Source organism: Limanda limanda, chromosome 10 (assembly GCF_963576545.1).
Source record: "Limanda limanda chromosome 10, fLimLim1.1, whole genome shotgun sequence".
Classification (NCBI taxonomy): Eukaryota; Metazoa; Chordata; class Actinopteri; order Pleuronectiformes; family Pleuronectidae; genus Limanda; species Limanda limanda.
Genome location: NC_083645.1, coordinates 15,499,600 through 15,518,603, shown reverse-complemented (window position 1 = coordinate 15,518,603; position 19,004 = coordinate 15,499,600). Strand labels below are relative to the sequence as shown.

General features: G+C 43.1%; 1 protein-coding gene across 1 annotated transcript in view; it reads right to left on the bottom strand.

Annotated features, from left to right (window-relative positions):
* The window catches only part of LOC133011863 (Kv channel-interacting protein 1-like), a 32,073-nt gene extending 28,748 nt beyond the window's left edge, over window positions 1-3,325 (bottom strand). Inside the window, exon 1 of the mRNA XM_061079778.1 lies at window positions 3,080-3,325. Within this exon, the coding sequence (XP_060935761.1) occupies window positions 3,080-3,137 (58 nt within the window). The 5' untranslated portion in view covers window positions 3,138-3,325. The remainder of the gene's footprint in view (window positions 1-3,079) is intronic.
* Window positions 3,326-19,004: the final 15,679 nt, after the last annotated feature.

Here is a 19,004-nt window from a genome sequence, read left to right as displayed (position 1 = left end):
TTTTAAACTTTCTTTATTACGAGACAGGGCGTTTTTCAACTTTTTCTTTAATTTGTCAGCGAAAAGTTCATGAATCTTGATTACAACAGTCAGGCATGTTTTAAGGGAATGATGTTTATGAGATTGTGCAGCTTTGTGCAGGTCCATAGGGGGACTGTTGGATCTTGGTGAAGGTATATGTGCTCTACTGAGGGACATTCTAATATTTTGAATCTAGATTCTGTTTATTATTTGCAAAATGAGACATGTAACCGACAGAGTTGAAAGTGAACGTGAAGATACAATACCGGTCGGCAGACCAAGTTTGGGGAGTTTGCCCATTGAGTGTTACCTTTTCAATCTAATTGGACAATTTCTTCAAAAAAGGACCTAGTGACAAACTAACTACTTTTTTTGGTCAAACTATACAAGTGTTGCCCAGTGAGGAAGAGTTCCCACATCTCTTCAAGTCTACTGTTCAGTGACAGAGAGTCTTTTCTAGATATTCTCCTCGCAGAGAGGCTGCATGTGTGAATAATGTGAGTTCTGATCAGTTGAATCAGTTATTAAAATCGCTTTCCCCAGCGAGCTGCCAAAGTCTGTGTTATGTCAGAGTGAACAGATTTTCAAACAGATACGAGGCTGAAACCCGTTGACACAAGGCAGAATGTAATGGGATTCAATGACGTCGTGAATATGTTAAATCGGTCGTTCTGTGGTTCTGTGTGAGTCACAACATCTGAATGTGATCATCTGAGCTTTCATCTGTCCGCTGGTCTAAACCATACACTGTATGTGAAAGTGGACAACTTGACAGCTTCCCATGGCCCCCTGGTGGCTGGCTGCAGTATAGGACATAAACCCTGCCTCCTCCATGTAAGCAGATAGGACATGGACCAAATTTAAAAGTCAAAATAAACATCTAATACCTTTTTCTCAAAGATGGTTTGTGTCACTTTAAGTAGTTCGTATTACACGATGTTTGATCAAGTGCTAATTATTCCAGTGATCTTGGTTTTAACTAGTTATTTGATGCTATAAAAATGATTGACAGCTGAGACTGACTCTTGATTGGTCGAGAGTGTGTATCAGCGGGACTTCGACAATGCAGCTCCACTTCACGATCACTACTAAACAGACTCCGGCTTCAAACGACTTCAACAAAGCAAGATGGCAGCATCCGTATCCAGGATATTTCAGCTTCACTTTTGTGCAACAGGAGGAAGTAAATACGTTGTCAATCTTTATTCAAGGTCTAGCAATAACCTGCCATATGCACCTCGGTCCAAATATCCTTTTCGAGTGTTTGTCCTGAACATTTCGGTTTTCTTCACTTCGGGTTGATCTCAGCTGGTTGTTGCCTGGCGGAGAGCCGTGATGGAGGATGAGCCAAGCTTCCATGCAAAATGAATCCTGCCCTGCTTTCATTAGAACCCTTTTTATAACACAGCAGCAGATGGCGAAACACACACACATAAATGCCTTCACTCACACTGCAGCCCCCTGAGGAGCAACCTCACCTCCCCTCTCAACTTTTCCCAGTTTTTTCTCTCCCACTCCCTCATCTATCTCTTCTCCCTCACACCCCAACAGTGCACAACTTCAAAGTGGCTCTCACTTACACGAGACTCTAGAGGAAAGACTTTCCCGCAAAAAAATACCTAAAAACAGTTGCTTCGTAAGCATTGTTGCCGTTCCCCAACTAGTACACGGGTTGTGCTTTAAATGGAAGAGGACAACATGGCCGACTTTCTGACGTGTGTATGTGTGTGTTTTTTCTCTCTGCCTCATCTTTCTATAGCTTTTTATATTTTAGGCTGCGAGGAAAAACCATCCACCTTGAGAATGGGCCACAGCTATCTATTCATCACAGATCTGGACTAGACTGCTGAGCGCTGTTGCCATGCAATGAAACGAGGCGCAGGTCGGAATCTAAACTAAACAGCCTACGCAGGATGCTATATACAGCATGCCTGCATTTCTGAAACACTCTATAAAGTCCCCAAAGTATTTTTACAGCAGTTTCCAATTCTCTGTGTGGTCCGGCTGTTATGTTCGACACAGATAACACAGACGGCTGAAAGGTCTTTTCTTGAGCGACTTACGCATTACATATTTGACATCACTGACATCGCTGACATCACCTCCACAGCTTCTGTCACCACCTATGTAACACACAACCTGCATGAGCTCACTGGGCTTAATGGTCCAATTAGAGGGTTCTGAGAGACCTTCTCCCGTTTCTCCCTCTACACATGACAAATGGAGAAACATGACCCGGCTGCTGTTTCCTGTCTCCTGGTGTTTGTGATGCAGCTCCGTGTGTCTGCAGGTGATAACCATCAGGTTCGAGGTCAACACACACAGGAAACACCACGGCCAAAAGGCTGACGGATGACACCACACTGATTTACTGCGCACACAGACACACACACACACCCACACACACACAATGCTGCCACAGCCTCCGTGCATATTCCTATATGTAAATTATGTGCATATGTGATATACTCTATATACAAACCTGCTCGCTGTAATTTGTGTGTATGGACACATTAGCATGCATGAGTCAAGTGTCAGTGCCAGCTTCCTGCTGTCAAACAGTAGCAGGGCAGGGCAGACAGGAAGCAGGTTGGTTTGGAGAGCAGACAGGGGTAAATACCATCACCTTTTATAGACAATCCCAATGGCACAGCTTCTCACACATACTCACTCACACACACACACACACACACACACACACACACACAAAAACACACACACGTACACACATTCCTAACTCCGCAGTTCAAACAGATGGCTTTGAGATTGCATCTTAAACCAACAACGAATGGCAGGTTTTCTTGTTTACTTTACATCACTGTTCAGTACACGCCGAGCTCAATCCCATAATGCACTTCTTGTACAATATTCATGACTGTGAGAGGAACACATACAAGACTCCATCATTAAGGCACAACACACAACATGACAGGTCCTGCTCACATGTGACAGGCACATACTCACATTTTAAGAAAAAGCACACACACACACACACACACACACACACACACACACATCCTGAGGGATCTGATAAATCTAAAGAAAATATCATTCTTACCTTTGCGGTAGTTCACCTGCTTGGTTTGCATGGAAAAGGTTCCCATCACAAGACCCATGTTGACTTCTGGCCACAGACAGAGTGTGTGAGCTTGCGAGTGAATGTGTGTAAGTGCGTGTCCCCCTTCCTATAATCAAGGTGTGCTAGTGAGTGAGCCTACAGCAGGTGTGTGCGTGTGCGTGTGTGTGTGTGTGTGTTGTAATGAAGTTAGTCCATCAGCCAGCTGTGTGTGTGGAAATACAGATATCACTTCTCATTCTGCCTCACAACCAGAGCTCTGCTGCCTCTGCTCCAGGGTGTGTGTTTCCCTGTGAGTGAGTGAGTGAGCAAGAAAGAGAGAGTGGACGTGTGTGTGAATGAAAAAGAGGGTGCACATGCACTCTGAAGCTACCTTTGTCTACGCTGTCACTGAAGCTGCCTATTTTACATCCCCTCTATCCCTCCACCTCGCACACCCTCCCTCCTCTTCTCTCTCTTTACTCTACCGCTCGCTCTCTCTCTCGCTCTCTCTCTCTCTCTGTGTGTGTGTGTCCCCTGCCACCAGACTGTCATTCCATCAATTCCTCGGTGCCTCTTTATGCATCTGCCTCCCTCTGTCTCTGCCTCTCTCTCTCTTCTCCCTCTTCCCGTATTCCTCTCAGCCGCTCCGTCTCTGTCTGTCTGTCTGGTGTAGAAATGGGGATTGCACACTGTTGCACGGGGAAAAGACAGAGAGAGGGGGAGAGGGATTGAGATTTGGGGGGGGGCTGGTGTCTGTGTTTGTGTGCGTGTGTCCGGAGAGGACGAAAAAAAACTCAATGAGAAAGCAACGAGAAGGAAGAGCGGCAAAAAGAGTGAGGAGCGAGGGCGGAGGAGAAGAGGAAGAAGAGACAGATACATATGGAGGATTCACAAACTGCAGGGGAGGCAGAGGGAGGGGAAGGGAGGGGGGGCGGGTGTGTGAAAGAGAGAGAAGGAGCGAAATGAAGAGTGCAAGAGGTGAGCGGAGACAAAAGGAGGGCTGGATGGATCCATCCCCGTTTTACTATTCAGCAGGCAAACAGACTCACTGTGGAGGGTGCTGCTTTATCTGTACATGCACGGTCTGACAGGTGGCGTGTGCGTGTGCATGTCTATTAGTGTGTGTGTGTGTGTGTGTCCGTTTGTGTGTGAGTGGGTGTAATTATTCTGATAGCGGGTGGGTTCACGGACAGAGCCGGGCACATCTGACACCACAACATTTGCAGAAAAGCCGCCTCGCAGATGTCAACACGCTGTATCAGATGTGTGTATCCTTGCTCTTGATCCGCCTTACGAATCCATCAACTGACTATACACAGGCACACAACCACGCCACACACACACACACACACCACACACACAACAATAGCCTCCATGAGCATGACGTCAGCCCAGAACCCAGTCCACCTCGCACATCTACTCCCGTGTCAATCACGCTTAACCCTTTGCTGACCTCCACGTAGACACGCCGCTGTAGAGATCGCCGGGCAGCACGGACAGTATTGACTCAAGCGCCTGTTTGAAATTCTTCACGTGGCTTTAGTTAGGAAAACAATTTACAGCCGAGACATCGCCGTGGCTGAGCTGAGGCCATCAAGGCCAATGATGAAGTCATTAGGCCGCGGCATTCATTAAAAGCCACCGGCTGCTGTCGTCTGAATGCAGAGTGCAAAAAACAAGTGTGAGCGAAGGAGGTGGAAGGAAATGGAGATGAAAAGAGAATCGGAGAAAGTGAGAAGGATCACTGCAGGGCACGAGTGTGTATGTGTGTGTGTGTGTGTGTGTGTGTCCATGTGCATATGTCGCATTATTTTAAGTATGCCCCAACACACACACACATACACACACCTCCTCATTCTCCTGCTCTCGCTCTGCAGAAAGATCTGAGAGCCCTTTCTAATCAAAATCAAACAGTGACAAATGCATTCACATACAAACACACACACACACACACACACAGAAACAATCACAAAATGAGTGGCAATATATCAACAGAGAGAAACAAGTCTTTAAACGTACACATCGCAGCAGCGACACACACACACACACTGATTAAATTGTGAGAGCTGGGCTGAATAGACGAGATAAGGGAGCGTGATTTGCTGTAGTGACGATGTTAAACTTCAGTGGAGGAGTTACACACACACGTCGAACAGAGACACACTGGTTGATCAAACACTGGATAAACTGAAAAAAAAGCCCGAAGAGGAGAACAGACATTTTCTCACTCGCACAGAACAGCATAGAATGAGTTGACTCAAAGAAAGCAGAATAAGAATCAGGCCATAAGTGGGATACAATAGCAAACAATAGAGATTACAACATATTCTTGACCGTGGGAAGAGTAGTCGAGGAACCAATCGTACGACAATCTGCTAAGAAGGATCGTGTGAATTCTTAAGCAGAACTTGTAGTGATATTTCACTTTAGCTTTTCTGAGGTCAAGACTGAATCTCCACACGACATTAGAAGTCTTTTCAGAAATGTGGAAATGTGCACATTTTAAGCAACTTGGCAAACAGCATCACAAAGGAAGAATGTCCGATACAATCAAATTCTTTCTTTACAGCTAAAATATAATGAGAGAGCGAGAAATGTTAGCATGTGAGAGTTAACCCTGGTGACCACAGTCATTCGAATCTTAGGCAAATGATAATGAAGGTAACCTAATCTAAACAAAGTCAGTTGACTCCATGTTTCCTTAATCCTGACCAAGTAGGTCATGTAGCTACATCTATAACAGAATCAGGTCAGAATAAAGATCAGATTTTTTATTTTATCTTTTTCATTGCATCAACAGATCCCAGAACCCCGAAGACACAAAGCTCCTACGCTGAATGATTCCTGGTTTGAAACTGAAAGATAATGTTATTCTGTAAATGAATGGTAATATATTCAGGTCCTAAAGTCCATTTGTTTCCTTAGTGACGATTGTTTGAGCACAAAGGTTCTACATTCACTGTTTAAATGGAAGATTTGCTAGTGGAGACTCTATGAGTTCATTTATCTGGAGTATCTGAAAGTATCATCGAATTGAACATCATCTGGACATCATCACATGACTGACAGTAAGGATGCTAACATGATTACAAGTGGGATCTGCATGTGCGCCATAGAAACAGAAGAATAGAGGATGTCTGGGATGCAGCTTGTGGAGATCACAATATTGGTTAGAAGCAAAAACACATTAAAAACAGGTCAAAGAGACCCGGAAAACAGACGATGTCAGCGGTTTTCTGAACATCGGACCAAAACAGGTCACAAGATCGATTGAGAAGAGCTGAAAGTCATCAAACATAAATTAGATGGACGAGGAAAGATCAGGGAGGACATTAACAATCAAAGACCGCCCTTTAACAGAGATAAAGATAAAACACCTTACTGCAGCCCACGGAACTCAACAGAGGTCATGTGATGACATTTTAACATCTTCTATTTCCTGAACGATACCATGAGATATATAGTCTTCCACAATTGATTACAATGTATGCTGTGACAATTATAATAATTTCATTTTCCTATCGACGGGACTAAATCATTTGTTACGACCAGTTTGTGATATTGAGCTACAGGCTTGTATAAACATAACTGACATCTTTTGTTTGCTCATCCATCCACCCTGACATTCAGCAGAGGACTTTACGGCTTTACTTTCTCCTGTGCTCCAAAAACATCCACCCAGCTGCTGAAGGACTTTGTGACTCCAACTTTAAGGAACGGGCTCGTGGGTCTAAATATAAAGAAGCAGAAACTCTTCACTCCATTGCTCTGTCATTTCCGCTTAAATTATTAGGTTTGCCCAAAAGAACTTTAAAGAGAGAAAATAGAGACAAAGTGCAGACGCAGCTTTATAAAGTTTGTTCAATATGTTTTTCTGTGCTTCACTGCTTCCTTCATCCTGAACCATCAACTGAACATTTGGAGAAATTGGAAATGTCTAAACTAATCTCTCACTCTCTCTCACATTTAATATATGTGGAAATGATTTTAAAGGAGACATATTATGCCCATTTTACCACAGTTGATATGGTTCCCTACATGGGAATGGTTTGACAAAGACATGTATTCTAGTCGTAATCCCATTGGACGTACTCTAGCGTATTGTTCTTGACATAGAGGAACCACAACAAATCGCGGGAGTTGTTTTTTTCCAGAGTTTTTGGGACGGTAGACACGCCAGATACCCAAATAAACGTGTAGAAGCACTACAAAAGTGGAATTTCCATAATATGTCCCCTTTAAAATGTGCACGTCTGTGAAAGTCTTGAGGATATTTGAATGGCATGTACCCACCTACTGTATCTGCTCATTTCAGTGGTTGAAACATGGAAAACCAAAACATCTTCACTGACAGTAGCTGTGCAATAACCCTGACAGCAACAGGTTCATCACATTAGGCCGGCAGCCAAAGTCTTCCAAGACATTAAGCCTTTCTCAGTCCTGTCCGGTGTGCTGCAGATCATTGGGAGTGCCATCCTCCTTCTATCTCATAATTTATTAACCATCACACAACAGACCTTTCACTAGATTGAGACGGCTGCCTGTATGAGTCAATTTAGCGTGAAGAGAAGGATGAGGTCAGTGTGTGCGGGTGAAAGGTAGAATGTGTTTGACAGCAGAGAGAGAAGGTGTTGACAAGCACAGGAAACATAGCGAGCAGGCAGTGAATAATAAATTGGCTGGTTAGACGCCGCCTGCTCTTATCAGACGCAGGCTGGATAGAATCTGTCATAGTGATGACCACACAGGAGGAGAGGGGACGAGAGGAGCGGAGAATTGGGAGGGAAGGGGAGACGGAGCGTGTGAAAGAAATGAGACAGAGAGTGGGGGGGGGGTAATAACTGTAGGAAGGGAGGAAAGGAGAGCGAGACAAATAGGCTTGGAGAATTGGGGGTGTAACACAGATAGGAGGAGGTTTGGGGGAGGAGGCGAGGGAGCGAATGAGAGCAGAGAATTGGGATGCCAGAAAAGATGGAGGGCAGATAGGTGAGGCGGGAGAGGGGGGGTACATGTAATGAGGGAGCGAGGGAGTAGAGAGAGAGTGACAGAAACAGGATGGTGGAACCAAACAGAGGCAGGGAGCGGAAAATAGAAGGACAGCGAGATTAAAGGAAGGAGTGAAAACTGCACCTGGGCCACAGACTGGCTCAGTGTCGTCTGAGTCATCAGGACAAACCCATTGATTTACTGGAGCGAGAAGCCGGAGAGGACGAGCTCTGAGACCCGGATCGACACAAGAACCAGGTGTAACGCCGCCGTCGTCGGCCAATAAGCTGCGTCGAAGAGTCAGTCACATGTCAGTCTCCATCAAAGCCAAACATGTGTCAGCTGCTGGCACACGGGCGGTGAGTCCCGGGCTGTACGACCAGGCCCGACTGCGATCAATATGTAGAGTGTGAAAACACAGGCAAAATCCTCATCATCATCACCTTCATCATCATCTTCATCGCTTAAAATATCATTTCACTCGAAATACGCACCACGAATCCCCTCTCTTAGTATCCAGCCACGCAGACGGGTCTGGGTTGTGCTTGTCACGTATTGTTTTGATTAGTTTTTTCCTTCTGCTGTGTAATGGAGCTGAATCTAAACGTGATGCTACGTTCAAGAAGCTGAAAATAAAAGGTTCAGTGACATCAGTGTCTGTGATGATCACAAGATGTGACAGTCAACTCCACTTTTTACCTCTATGTTTTCACCCCTGTCTGTTTGTCTGTAGTTCGGTTGTTTTGTGTATAAGCAAGATTACACAAAAAACAGGGGAGCAGATTTCCACAAAACTTGTTGTAAGGATGTGGTTTGGGCGGGGAAGGGACTAACATCATTCTGTTGGGAGCAATTGGCTTTTTTTGTTTTTATTCCCCAAGAAAAATTCATGGATCTCAATGAAAATGATCTGGCACATTCAGGGACTGATATCTATGAGTGTGTATAATTTGGTGCTGCTTATTAGTTTATTTGTATGTTTGTTTGTTTGAACTGTATTTGAATTGTTGATCAGATGAATAAAGTTATTTGAATATGTTAAAGTTGCCCTTTATTTATCTATCTATCTAGAAGAATTTCACTTTGACCTTTAATCATTGGTTTGGTTTTAATGGTCCATGAGTTTGCTTTTTTGCTGCAGTTTACTGACTCAGTAGCAAACATACGTTTTTTGTAGCATAATAATATAATCAAAAACCCGACTGTGGATTACCTGCTCATCCATCACCACATGACTGACCTAGAGAGCAGCAGGTTAACATAGTTGAGATTCAGCTGCTCCACATTCAAACATTTCCCTGAAACCAGAACTCCAGCTGTTATATTCACCTGGTGGTCAAACTCACCCACACTCTGCGTAGCTGCTCCTGCTGCTGCAGGAATAAGAAGCTGGTGACTTCCTTGATGAAAGGTCAATGTTGGGTTCAGGTTTTTTTTTTTCCGCTGCCCCCATGTGGACAAAAGAAAAACACTTCCACCTGAACCCTGGAAATAGTTCATCTGGCACAAATTGTTGTCTTCGTCCTCCTCGGCCTCTTCCCCCTTCTACACCACCACGCACCCTTGCTCCTCTTCCTCTTCTCCTTGGTCATTTCCCTGGCCAGGTGCTTCCATGTTCATAAATTGTACTGAACTTGGTCAAGCTCTAGATTTTGATGGAAGCATTTATACTCCTAGATAGCACCTGTCAGCTAACTAAACTTATTGTGTGATTGGTGATCAGATGTGTGAAACTCCCCCTTGATTAGTAAAGTTCTAGTTGCACCTGAAAATTAAGCCGATGATCCAAGAGATCCATATTACAGTATATACCATGATGTTTTTCATGGTATTATGTGCCTGAAAGATTTTGACAGTGGAGTGAACTATTGTGCAGGTGATGATGTAAACAAGGAAATTATGCCAACATGTTCTGCAGAGAACAACCACTTGACTGAGAAGCAACATTCAGTTTAGACCAGCAAGATATATTCAATTGGTAATTGGGCTGACTGAAGGCAATTGTACCTAACCATTTGCAAGGGTGTCCTTAATCATATGAAAATTGTGCTTGTCATGTGCAAGGCTGTGCTAATACAATTGCAATTTGATTAAAGGAATGAGATCTTCCAATCTGTTGTGAACAAATGCCCAGTGGTTTGGAGGTTTTCACGTGTTGTTTGAGAATGTCATTTCTGTTTCGTGAAATGAGCCAAACCAATTGAGAAAAACTGTAATGTGAGAGGCCATGACGTGGGGTGATGCTTGTTGTTTTTTCTCCAGTTTGACTTCGTGTAAAATCCTGTATTGGATCATTTTAGTGTTTCTTATGAAACCATTTAAACCTGATTAATGGAAACAGTTCATATCTGAATCAGGATTATACAGGAAACATTGAGATTTGTTTTGAGAGTTGTAGCATTTAAAAATAATAGTTTTGTGTAATGTGAACAGTTGTCTGATATGTAGTATTATATGATAAAAATACAATACTTCCCTCTGAAATGCAACAAGTTGTAATAGAATGTTCAAGTAAACATTTACCTCAAAGTACTTAAGTAACTGTGCATAGCTACTTTCCACCACTTAGCATGATTGCATGTATTTTTGTTTGTTATCCTGTCATGTATATCTATTTAAGTTTTAATATAAACACGGTATAATGTTTTTAATCTGTGATCTATGTTTAAGCCTTTATTTGTTTATATTTTAGAAAAGTAAGTATCTGAATTGGCTGTTAACAGTTTCAGTGAATTCATCTGAAAAACTGAGGATTCTCACGTACGTTCTGAGAACTCCTGTCCCATTTCTCAAGGATAAATCGTAATTACGATTTATTGTCTCAAGTAATTCTGATATGGGGACTCGTAATTATGAGATAACTCTCAGGCCCATTGTGAGATGAGAATTCTCAGGAAGAGGAAAAAATCTGACACCATTTGTATTCAACATGGGTGGAGGCAGGAACCGCAGAGACCGATTCATGAAAACCTGAACAAATGAATCCAATTTGTGAGTGTGACCACACGGAGTGAGAAAATCTGCTCTCTCATCCAGTAATTCATGGCCAGTTGTACGAGACTGATCACAGCTAACAGTGGTTCATTTAAATGAGCAGTGGCCTGAGTCTGTGAATCTCTGCCGTCTCCTGTTTTCTCTCCATGAAAACAGTCTATTTATTTTGCCTCAAGGCCGGGAGGGAATCTGTGAGTCTCTCTGAAAGATTCACCGCGTCACACCACCCACATATTTTATATGTCACCTGTCAAGATGTGAAAAACTCCACTTCGGCTCTTTGAAACCTCGGTCAGCTCGAGGTGAACTGGCACAGACTGTAAAGCAGTAAGAATTACACCAACACTGAGTAGTTTATCTGTTCACTTCCCAGCCCAGCAGACATATTTACAGTTTCTTTTTGTCATAAATGTTTTCAGACACAGCATCACCTTGCCTGTGGCTGCTGCTGTCATCCTCCGCCACTATTCCTGGCCACAGACACTTAAAGCACACAAGGCACACACCAGGGTGCAGTTACCTCCAAAATGCAACTGGGAAAAGAAAAATGTAGATTTCTGTCCTCTGCAGCTGTTAACAGCAGCTTTAACTTTACCTTAAGTACCCCAGTGGTTTGTGTGAAGTGAATACAAACACCTCTATCGACTCTCCTCCGCTGTACCCTCCCTTTCTCCCTCCTCAGCAGATGAGGGTGACGGAGGTGTTAATTGCATGCAGCCTGGGGATTGATTACAGGGTTGTGGGGGTGGGATGGTTGCCGGGGCCCACAGCCTTATTACGCTTGATATTTTGTGTGAGCCCTGGGCCCCTCAGGCACATTAGAAGTGATGTGACAGCATTTTGGAGCTAAGCAGCGCAGCAGCAGCAGCAGCAGCAGCACACCTACAAGTGTTGTACGCTGGGAGAGGCCACACTCTAATATCCACATCAAAGCACATGTACACAAAGACACACACACACACACACACACACACACACACACACGCTCCCTCTCAAAGGCAGGCATGCACATGTACATGTTCTCTCACCCTCTCATGTTCTCATTTACACATCCATCCCACCTTCTCTTCTCTGAATACAAAAGTGCAGCCAAGCCCCCATGACTCAAAGCTGGGGGGGTGGGGGTACCTGAAGCGAATATCTGATAGGAAGAGAAGAAAAAAGGAGCTGCTGAATATTTTATGAAGTAATTATTAAGGGGGCACCTCAGATCTGAGTCCTCAAGGCCGAAGCCGGTGAGTCCTCACTTTGAGGATCCCCCCCCCCCACTCGCAGCGTGTCATCGTTCATCAGCTCATCAGAGGAGGAGGAGCTGCTTCATCAGCAAACACTTTGAGACGGTGAATATTTAAAGCCTCAATTGCTGCTCTGATCTGCTCTGACAGTGTGAAGAGTCGGTGCTCACAGTGGAGGAGGAGGGATCTGACGCCCTCCTCTGGACAGTCTGAGGAACACAAGTCTGAAGGAGAGTTGCACAACATGAGATTCAGGCCAATTGGAAACTTTCATCTTTGACATCAAAATGACACACTTTAAGGGACAATGAAATCAAATCCAGGGCAGCATGTTTCCTTGTTGCAGCTATTCATACTCCCCTGTTTTATAAAGGAGTCTTTTCCAGTGGAGACAGGAAACAGAGAGGAAGGAGGAGAAGGATGATTAACATAGGATGTTTCTCCTTTTCCCAACAGAATGATGCTTTGAAGACTGAGGGGAGTCAGCATATTTAAATTTGTTAATCTTGTGTTTTGTTCCTCTAGGAAAGTTTCCTCTGAAGCATCTTTTACCAAAAACCCTCCAGGGGAAAATGTAAAGCAGTTTAAAAATATTTCAGCAGATCTTCTTCAGCAGATTCAGCAGAGTTCATTTTTCATTTTTCAAGACATTATTGTTGCATTAAAAAGAGAAACAGGCAAACAGTGGGATGATTTGTATTCATACTAATGTAAGGTGCAAGTTCCTGCTAAACTGTGGCTTGATAATAAAAAGCAGTGGTTGTATTTCCTGTGCTCTGTTGTGGATTTCCAGCCAACAATGGATTTGTTTGCTAAACGCTGCCATTAGGTGCCTTCACCTGCGCCCGGACCACCGCGGAGGGAACGGCTGTGCAGCCAGGCAGGTTGGCTTAGCTCGCACCAGAAGGCAGGCTGCATGGAGGGGATAAGTGAAATCATGCAGGCTGTCACAGCTTGGCTCAGCCAGACTGCATGTGTTTGTTTTAGAGGTGGCAGGAAGCTGAGGAGAAGTTTTGGGTTCAAGCAGAGCAGGAAAGCAGGAAACAGTCAGGATTTGGTCCAATCAGCCTGCAGCTAAAAGGAAGAGAGCAGAGGCCAAACAACCCAACATTTCTGTGATCTGCGCATAAAGAAATTCAGTAAAGGGGTTTGAGGCAGTGAGGTTGTGTTTTGGGATTATTCAATGACATTTGTGGCTTCAATACATAGTTGGCACTAGATAGACAGGAAGCAGAACAGGGGCCGAGCACTGACAGACAGTGAGGCCCTATTGAAATTGTAAGGATTATTATTATTCAGGCAAATTGATTGGCTTTTTGAGGGCTTTAACATGCTCAAATTCTAATCAAAATTTGCAGAAAATTTGAAGGTGGTGAAAATGTACATATTCTGGAGGAATTTTCAATGGGCTTGGCTAATTTGCCACATTGACCGATCTTCACAAATTCGATACAAATGTGTATCATGACCAGGCAAACAAAAAAGTTAATTAATACATTTTATTTTTAACTTTATTTTATTTTATTTTATTTTTTTAATTTTATTTACCTTCTGCGCAGAAGTCGACAGCGCAGGATTAATTTAATTGATTTAATTTCATTTATTTTTTATTGTCCGTTTTTTCAGTTTAGACTTTTTGCAATATTTTCTAGTTTCCTGTATTTTGCACGTTTGTTTTGTTTTGTAGGAACCTTAGCCCTAATTAAAGGACTCTCTTGTTTTGCTACTGAACTTTGTTTTGCTTCCGTAACTTGTATTATCAATTGAATAACATATACTTTTACTAAATTAAGTTGTGGTGTTCTGTGCTCAGGTCCTGTTACGTTGAAGCTTTGTATGATCTTAAATGAATTTGGTTAGGTGGTGACCTGATTGCTGAATGGTTAGGATACACATACTATGGTCATATATGAGCTCTGGTTTCATTTGTTTCTTTATACTTAAACCAACAGACAACGAACTGTAAATGCACCAGCGTTTGCTGAGTGGGCTAATTTCCATCTGTTCTGTCCTAAACCAGTTTTACAAGCAACCTGAAATAGAATAAAATGACCTACTTTATATAATTACAAATATCTATGGATAATTCCTGTGTATTACGCATGCAATCCAAACTAGTTAAGTGATTAAAATACTACACTCTATGGAGTAATACAGTTGACATACATTTTAAAGAGGAAACTTTAAATACAGGTACAATCAGAATAGTCCAAAGTAGAAATCCTTTGTAACTGTGTAGTCAGCTCTCCTGCCACTGATTGACAGTTGAACAGGATGACTGAATGTGGGGTTCTATTTCCTGTGGCCTGTATTTTCTCAGTAGCACCAGCAGAGGTCAATGCTGCTCTGACAGTCACTCTGCTCACAGATCAATCTTTTGAGTAAAGCTGTATTTTGCTTTTCCTCTCAGTTCAGTGAACACAGTGTTTTCAGCCGGGCCTGGTGTAAAGATAACCTTGCTTCTGAGAAAGTACTATTTCCCCTTAGTTTTCCGCAGTAACTCTAAAACTGACAGAACACTGACTTTGAAAGGTCGTCTGAAAATGCAGTAAAAAGTTTTTAAAAGATTTACACTTTAAGTTGCAGCTCTTTTATATGTTGAATCTTCACAGTGGACTAATGTTGATTAATATGTTTTGATTGAATTTGACTTTAATTTCCACATGTTACAGCTATTTGGGGAAATGGTCTGATGTTCTATATGCTAATACGTAGCGTTGCTTTAACAGAGCATGTGTCCTGTTGTTTACACAGCAAGGCCGATTCTGTGGATTAACACCTGCCTGTGACACATGATGGAAGTTTTTTGAGATGTTTCAACTTTACAAGTCAAGTGGATTATTGAAAAACTACATTGGACAGACATTGTATGTCATTATTTTGGTATTATCTCTCATAATTTATGAATTGTAACTGAGAGGTTCATATTTCATATTGGGTACACATTTTTTTTCCTTTGAAACATATAACGCAGCCAACAAATAATTCATTATGTAAAGATAGAAAGGAGTAATGGCGTCACACACTGTTGCAGAGGCCGGCTGGATTGTGTTCAGTTTTGCTTCTGGTTGTGTGAAGCCACTTTCATTGGGCTTCTCAACACATACACATTTTGTCTTGTTGTGTGTAAAGGGATGAGCCCCTCCCTGGTCCGGCCCACATTTACAAAACCAGTTGGCTCCAGCACTAATCAGCAATGATGTAAACAAAACGTTCTCTTCTTTTCCGCACTGTGACGTCTTTCAGAGACACAAAACACTGTAAACATTTCAGTCTACGAGCTAAACATAGCACAGCATGGCTAATTTCACTGGTGGCCGATGAAGCATTTGTTACTTGGTCAGAGATGCTGGCCCAAGTGCGACATCTAGTGGCAGGGAATATTGTATGTTTAACCTTTAAGAAGGGCTTATAAAATATGCATAAATAAACAACACTGTTCTAAAGAAGCTTTTATGAACACATTATGCAGCAGCTCTGTCATCGGACCTTCATCAGGAAATGGATCTTAAAAGCTAAATATTGGAATTTTAAGCAACCCAAAAAACAATTTCAATTAGAACGATCAATTTGTATCCTCTGCAAATGGCTTGATAAGTGTCTGACTCAGATAGTGTGTGTGAAATCCTAAATGAAGCTCAGTACTCTCAGTAAAAGGGACGTTTAGGCTGAACATTTTCTAATATTAAAATACAATAGCAGAGCAAAACATTGTTTGTTTTTCTTCCGCACAGAGCAGCATCTCTTCTCTTCACATAAAACACTAACATCCCAAACTGACAGGTCATAAACACAATCCATAAACACATGGACCTTGGCGTTTGGCCCGTTTGTTCTGGCCTGATGTTGTTGCAGATGTAGCTCTCACAGGAAGTGGAGCTTTGAAAAAACACAGCCTGTGTGCGACTGTGTGCTTATTTGTGTCTTTCCGCCTGTTAGTCTGTGTGTGTGTGTGTGTGTGTGTGTCTGGATGTCTAATATTTTGCAGATGCAGATTTCTTGTTCCTGCATTTCATTTCCTTACTGTCTGTGTGGGTGTATCAGTGTTGTGTGTGTGAATGTTTATTTACAGGCACATTGTAGGAGTATGCATGTGTGTTATTGAATGCCTCTAGGTATGTTTGTTTTATTCCTTTGCATCAGTGACAGGACAGTGAAATACTTACATGTTCATCTTTACTGATGCTTCCTTTTTCTTCTAAGGAGTAATTTGTTATGCAACCGAACATCAGCAGTAGCCCCTTCATGACGTTGTGTGTGTGTGTGTGTGTGTGTGTGTGTGTGTGTGTGTGTGTGTGTGTGTGTGTGTGTGTGTGTGTGTGTGCGTGTGTGCGTGTGTGTGTGTGTGTACGTGTGTGTGTGTGTGTACGTGTGTGTGTTTGAGAAAGAGAAAAAGAAAAAGAGAGACCTTGAAGGCAATTCTACCCACTGTGGCTGAATGCTTGAGCCATCCATAAACATTTGTGTGTGTGTGCGTGCGTTCGTGTGTGCATGTGTGTGTGTGTGTATACTGTATGACTGATGCCTTTGATGTTTCTCATCCCTCCAGACAAAATGTCAATTGGCTCAAAGAGTATTATACTGTAAGTGTGTGTGTGTGTGTGTATGTGTGTGTGTGTGTGTGTGTGTGTGTGTGTGTGTGTGTGTGTGTGTGTGTATGTGTGTATGTGTGTGTGTGTGTGTGCGTGTGTGTGTGTGTGTGTGTGTGTGTGTGTGTGCCTTCAGGGCGGATAGTGTGCAGCATACAGTTTCTGCAGCATGGTTCTGTGTGTGTTTCCCTGTGCTGCTTCCCTGCTTCAACAGTAAAAACACTAGAGTAACATTTAAAAAAAATTATACTTTAATACTGCGTGTTGTATACACACACATACTCCATGCTGTATACACATATACATGTATATACACACACACAGACACACCAAATACCAAGTCATAAATCACAACAGGAAAACCCTACCCTTCCTCTCAGCATCATACAGCTCCTCTTCCCCATTGCCACACCGACATGTTTATTACTCACATTCATCACATAAGTGTGCGTAAACACACACACACACACACACACACACACACACACACACACACACACACACACACACACACACAAACACACACACACACACACACACACACACAGCTCTATATCAACTTTATTTCTCCTCTCTATTAGCTGCTCACTCCCTTCATCTCAGTCTCCTTCTCTCCCTCTGGAGAACACACTGAACAGAACGAGGTCAACTGCAGACAGAGGAGAGTGAAGAAAAGAATCATAAAGGCTGAAGATGAAAGATGAGGTCGACACTTCTGCCCCTGCGATGCTTTAATGTTAATTCAGCCTCATCTGCCACAACATAAGTGTGTACAACACCCGGGGATGCACACACTTGGGACTCTACTTTCAGCACTTGCAACTTACACTTACACACATTAACACAATTCGCTCTCTTGCAAGAAAACAGAACATGTTAGTGAATTCATAAAAAAGTCTCTTACGTACCTTTACTGAGGGTCCCAGTGACCAGCCTGTGCAGGGACAGGACAAACTTGACAAGTCCCTGTTTGCAGCGTTTGGCACAGCCTGCCATCCCCCCTGTGACCCGGGACACAGCAGGCTGAGCAGGGCCAGAGCTGGACGGGGGTCTCCAGGACGATATCAGCAGCACCAGCAGCGGCTGCAGCAGCACTCTCACAGCAAAGGGGCAATCAATACAACTACTTCTGGCCAGAGCATACGAATCCAACAGGGAGGAAGGAGTGCAGGAGGCTACTCTCCTCTCGCTGTGCCGCCCTTTCGTCCTGCTGAGCTGAAGGGAGAAAAAAAAAGAGAAACAGTGATCTCCCTCTGTTTCCCCGGCTCATCCCTCCCCCACTCCTCCTCCGCCTGCTCCATCCCACCTCTGAGTGTGTCCAAATTAGTGTCTGCTTGAGAGAGAGATGTGCATGTTGTCAGAGTATGGAGAGATAGAGTGGGGAAGTGATTTAAAGAAATAAACTCTCATTGTCCAAGTTAGAAAACTACAGCGGCTGAGAGGTGCGCTTACAATCCAAGTTTCCAAGAAACTTCCTCTCAGTCTGCAGTCAGCCTCTGGGGTTGCGGTAATGAAACAATCTCATGAACTCTCCTTGGTTTTCTCTCTCTCTCCCTCCTCTTCTACGCCTTCTATTCTCTCCTCCCGCTTATCCAATTTAAACCTCCTTTTAAGTGGGGAGGCAGTAATCTACTTTCAGCACCAGCGACAATGGACAGCTCCCCACAATGCGGCACAAACACACTCTCTCTGTAAACACACACAAACAGACACACACACAGACAAACAGACACACACACATTCTTCAACTCCTCCCACTGCCCATATCACATATGAAGACTCCTCATCATCTGATAAAATGAGCATTGTGTCTAAACTCAAATCCAACAGTTATTTCTTAACTAGAACAGAATGAACATCAGAAATATGATTTTCTGCTCTATAAAGAATCAAAGATTCATGTCCTGACCAACATTACACATTTTGACTAGTCGGTGATGACTGTTCAGTTAATAAATTGTTTTCTAACTGCACAGTTTATCCTGCTCTGTTATTCATGTGTGTGTCCTTCTTGTTGTCTCTCCCTTTTTCTTCAGCTACTATTTAGGTTTTGAGTGAAATAAAGATCATACTTTAAATGTGCGTGACAAGTAAAAAAGTCCCAAATTCAAACATAAAAGA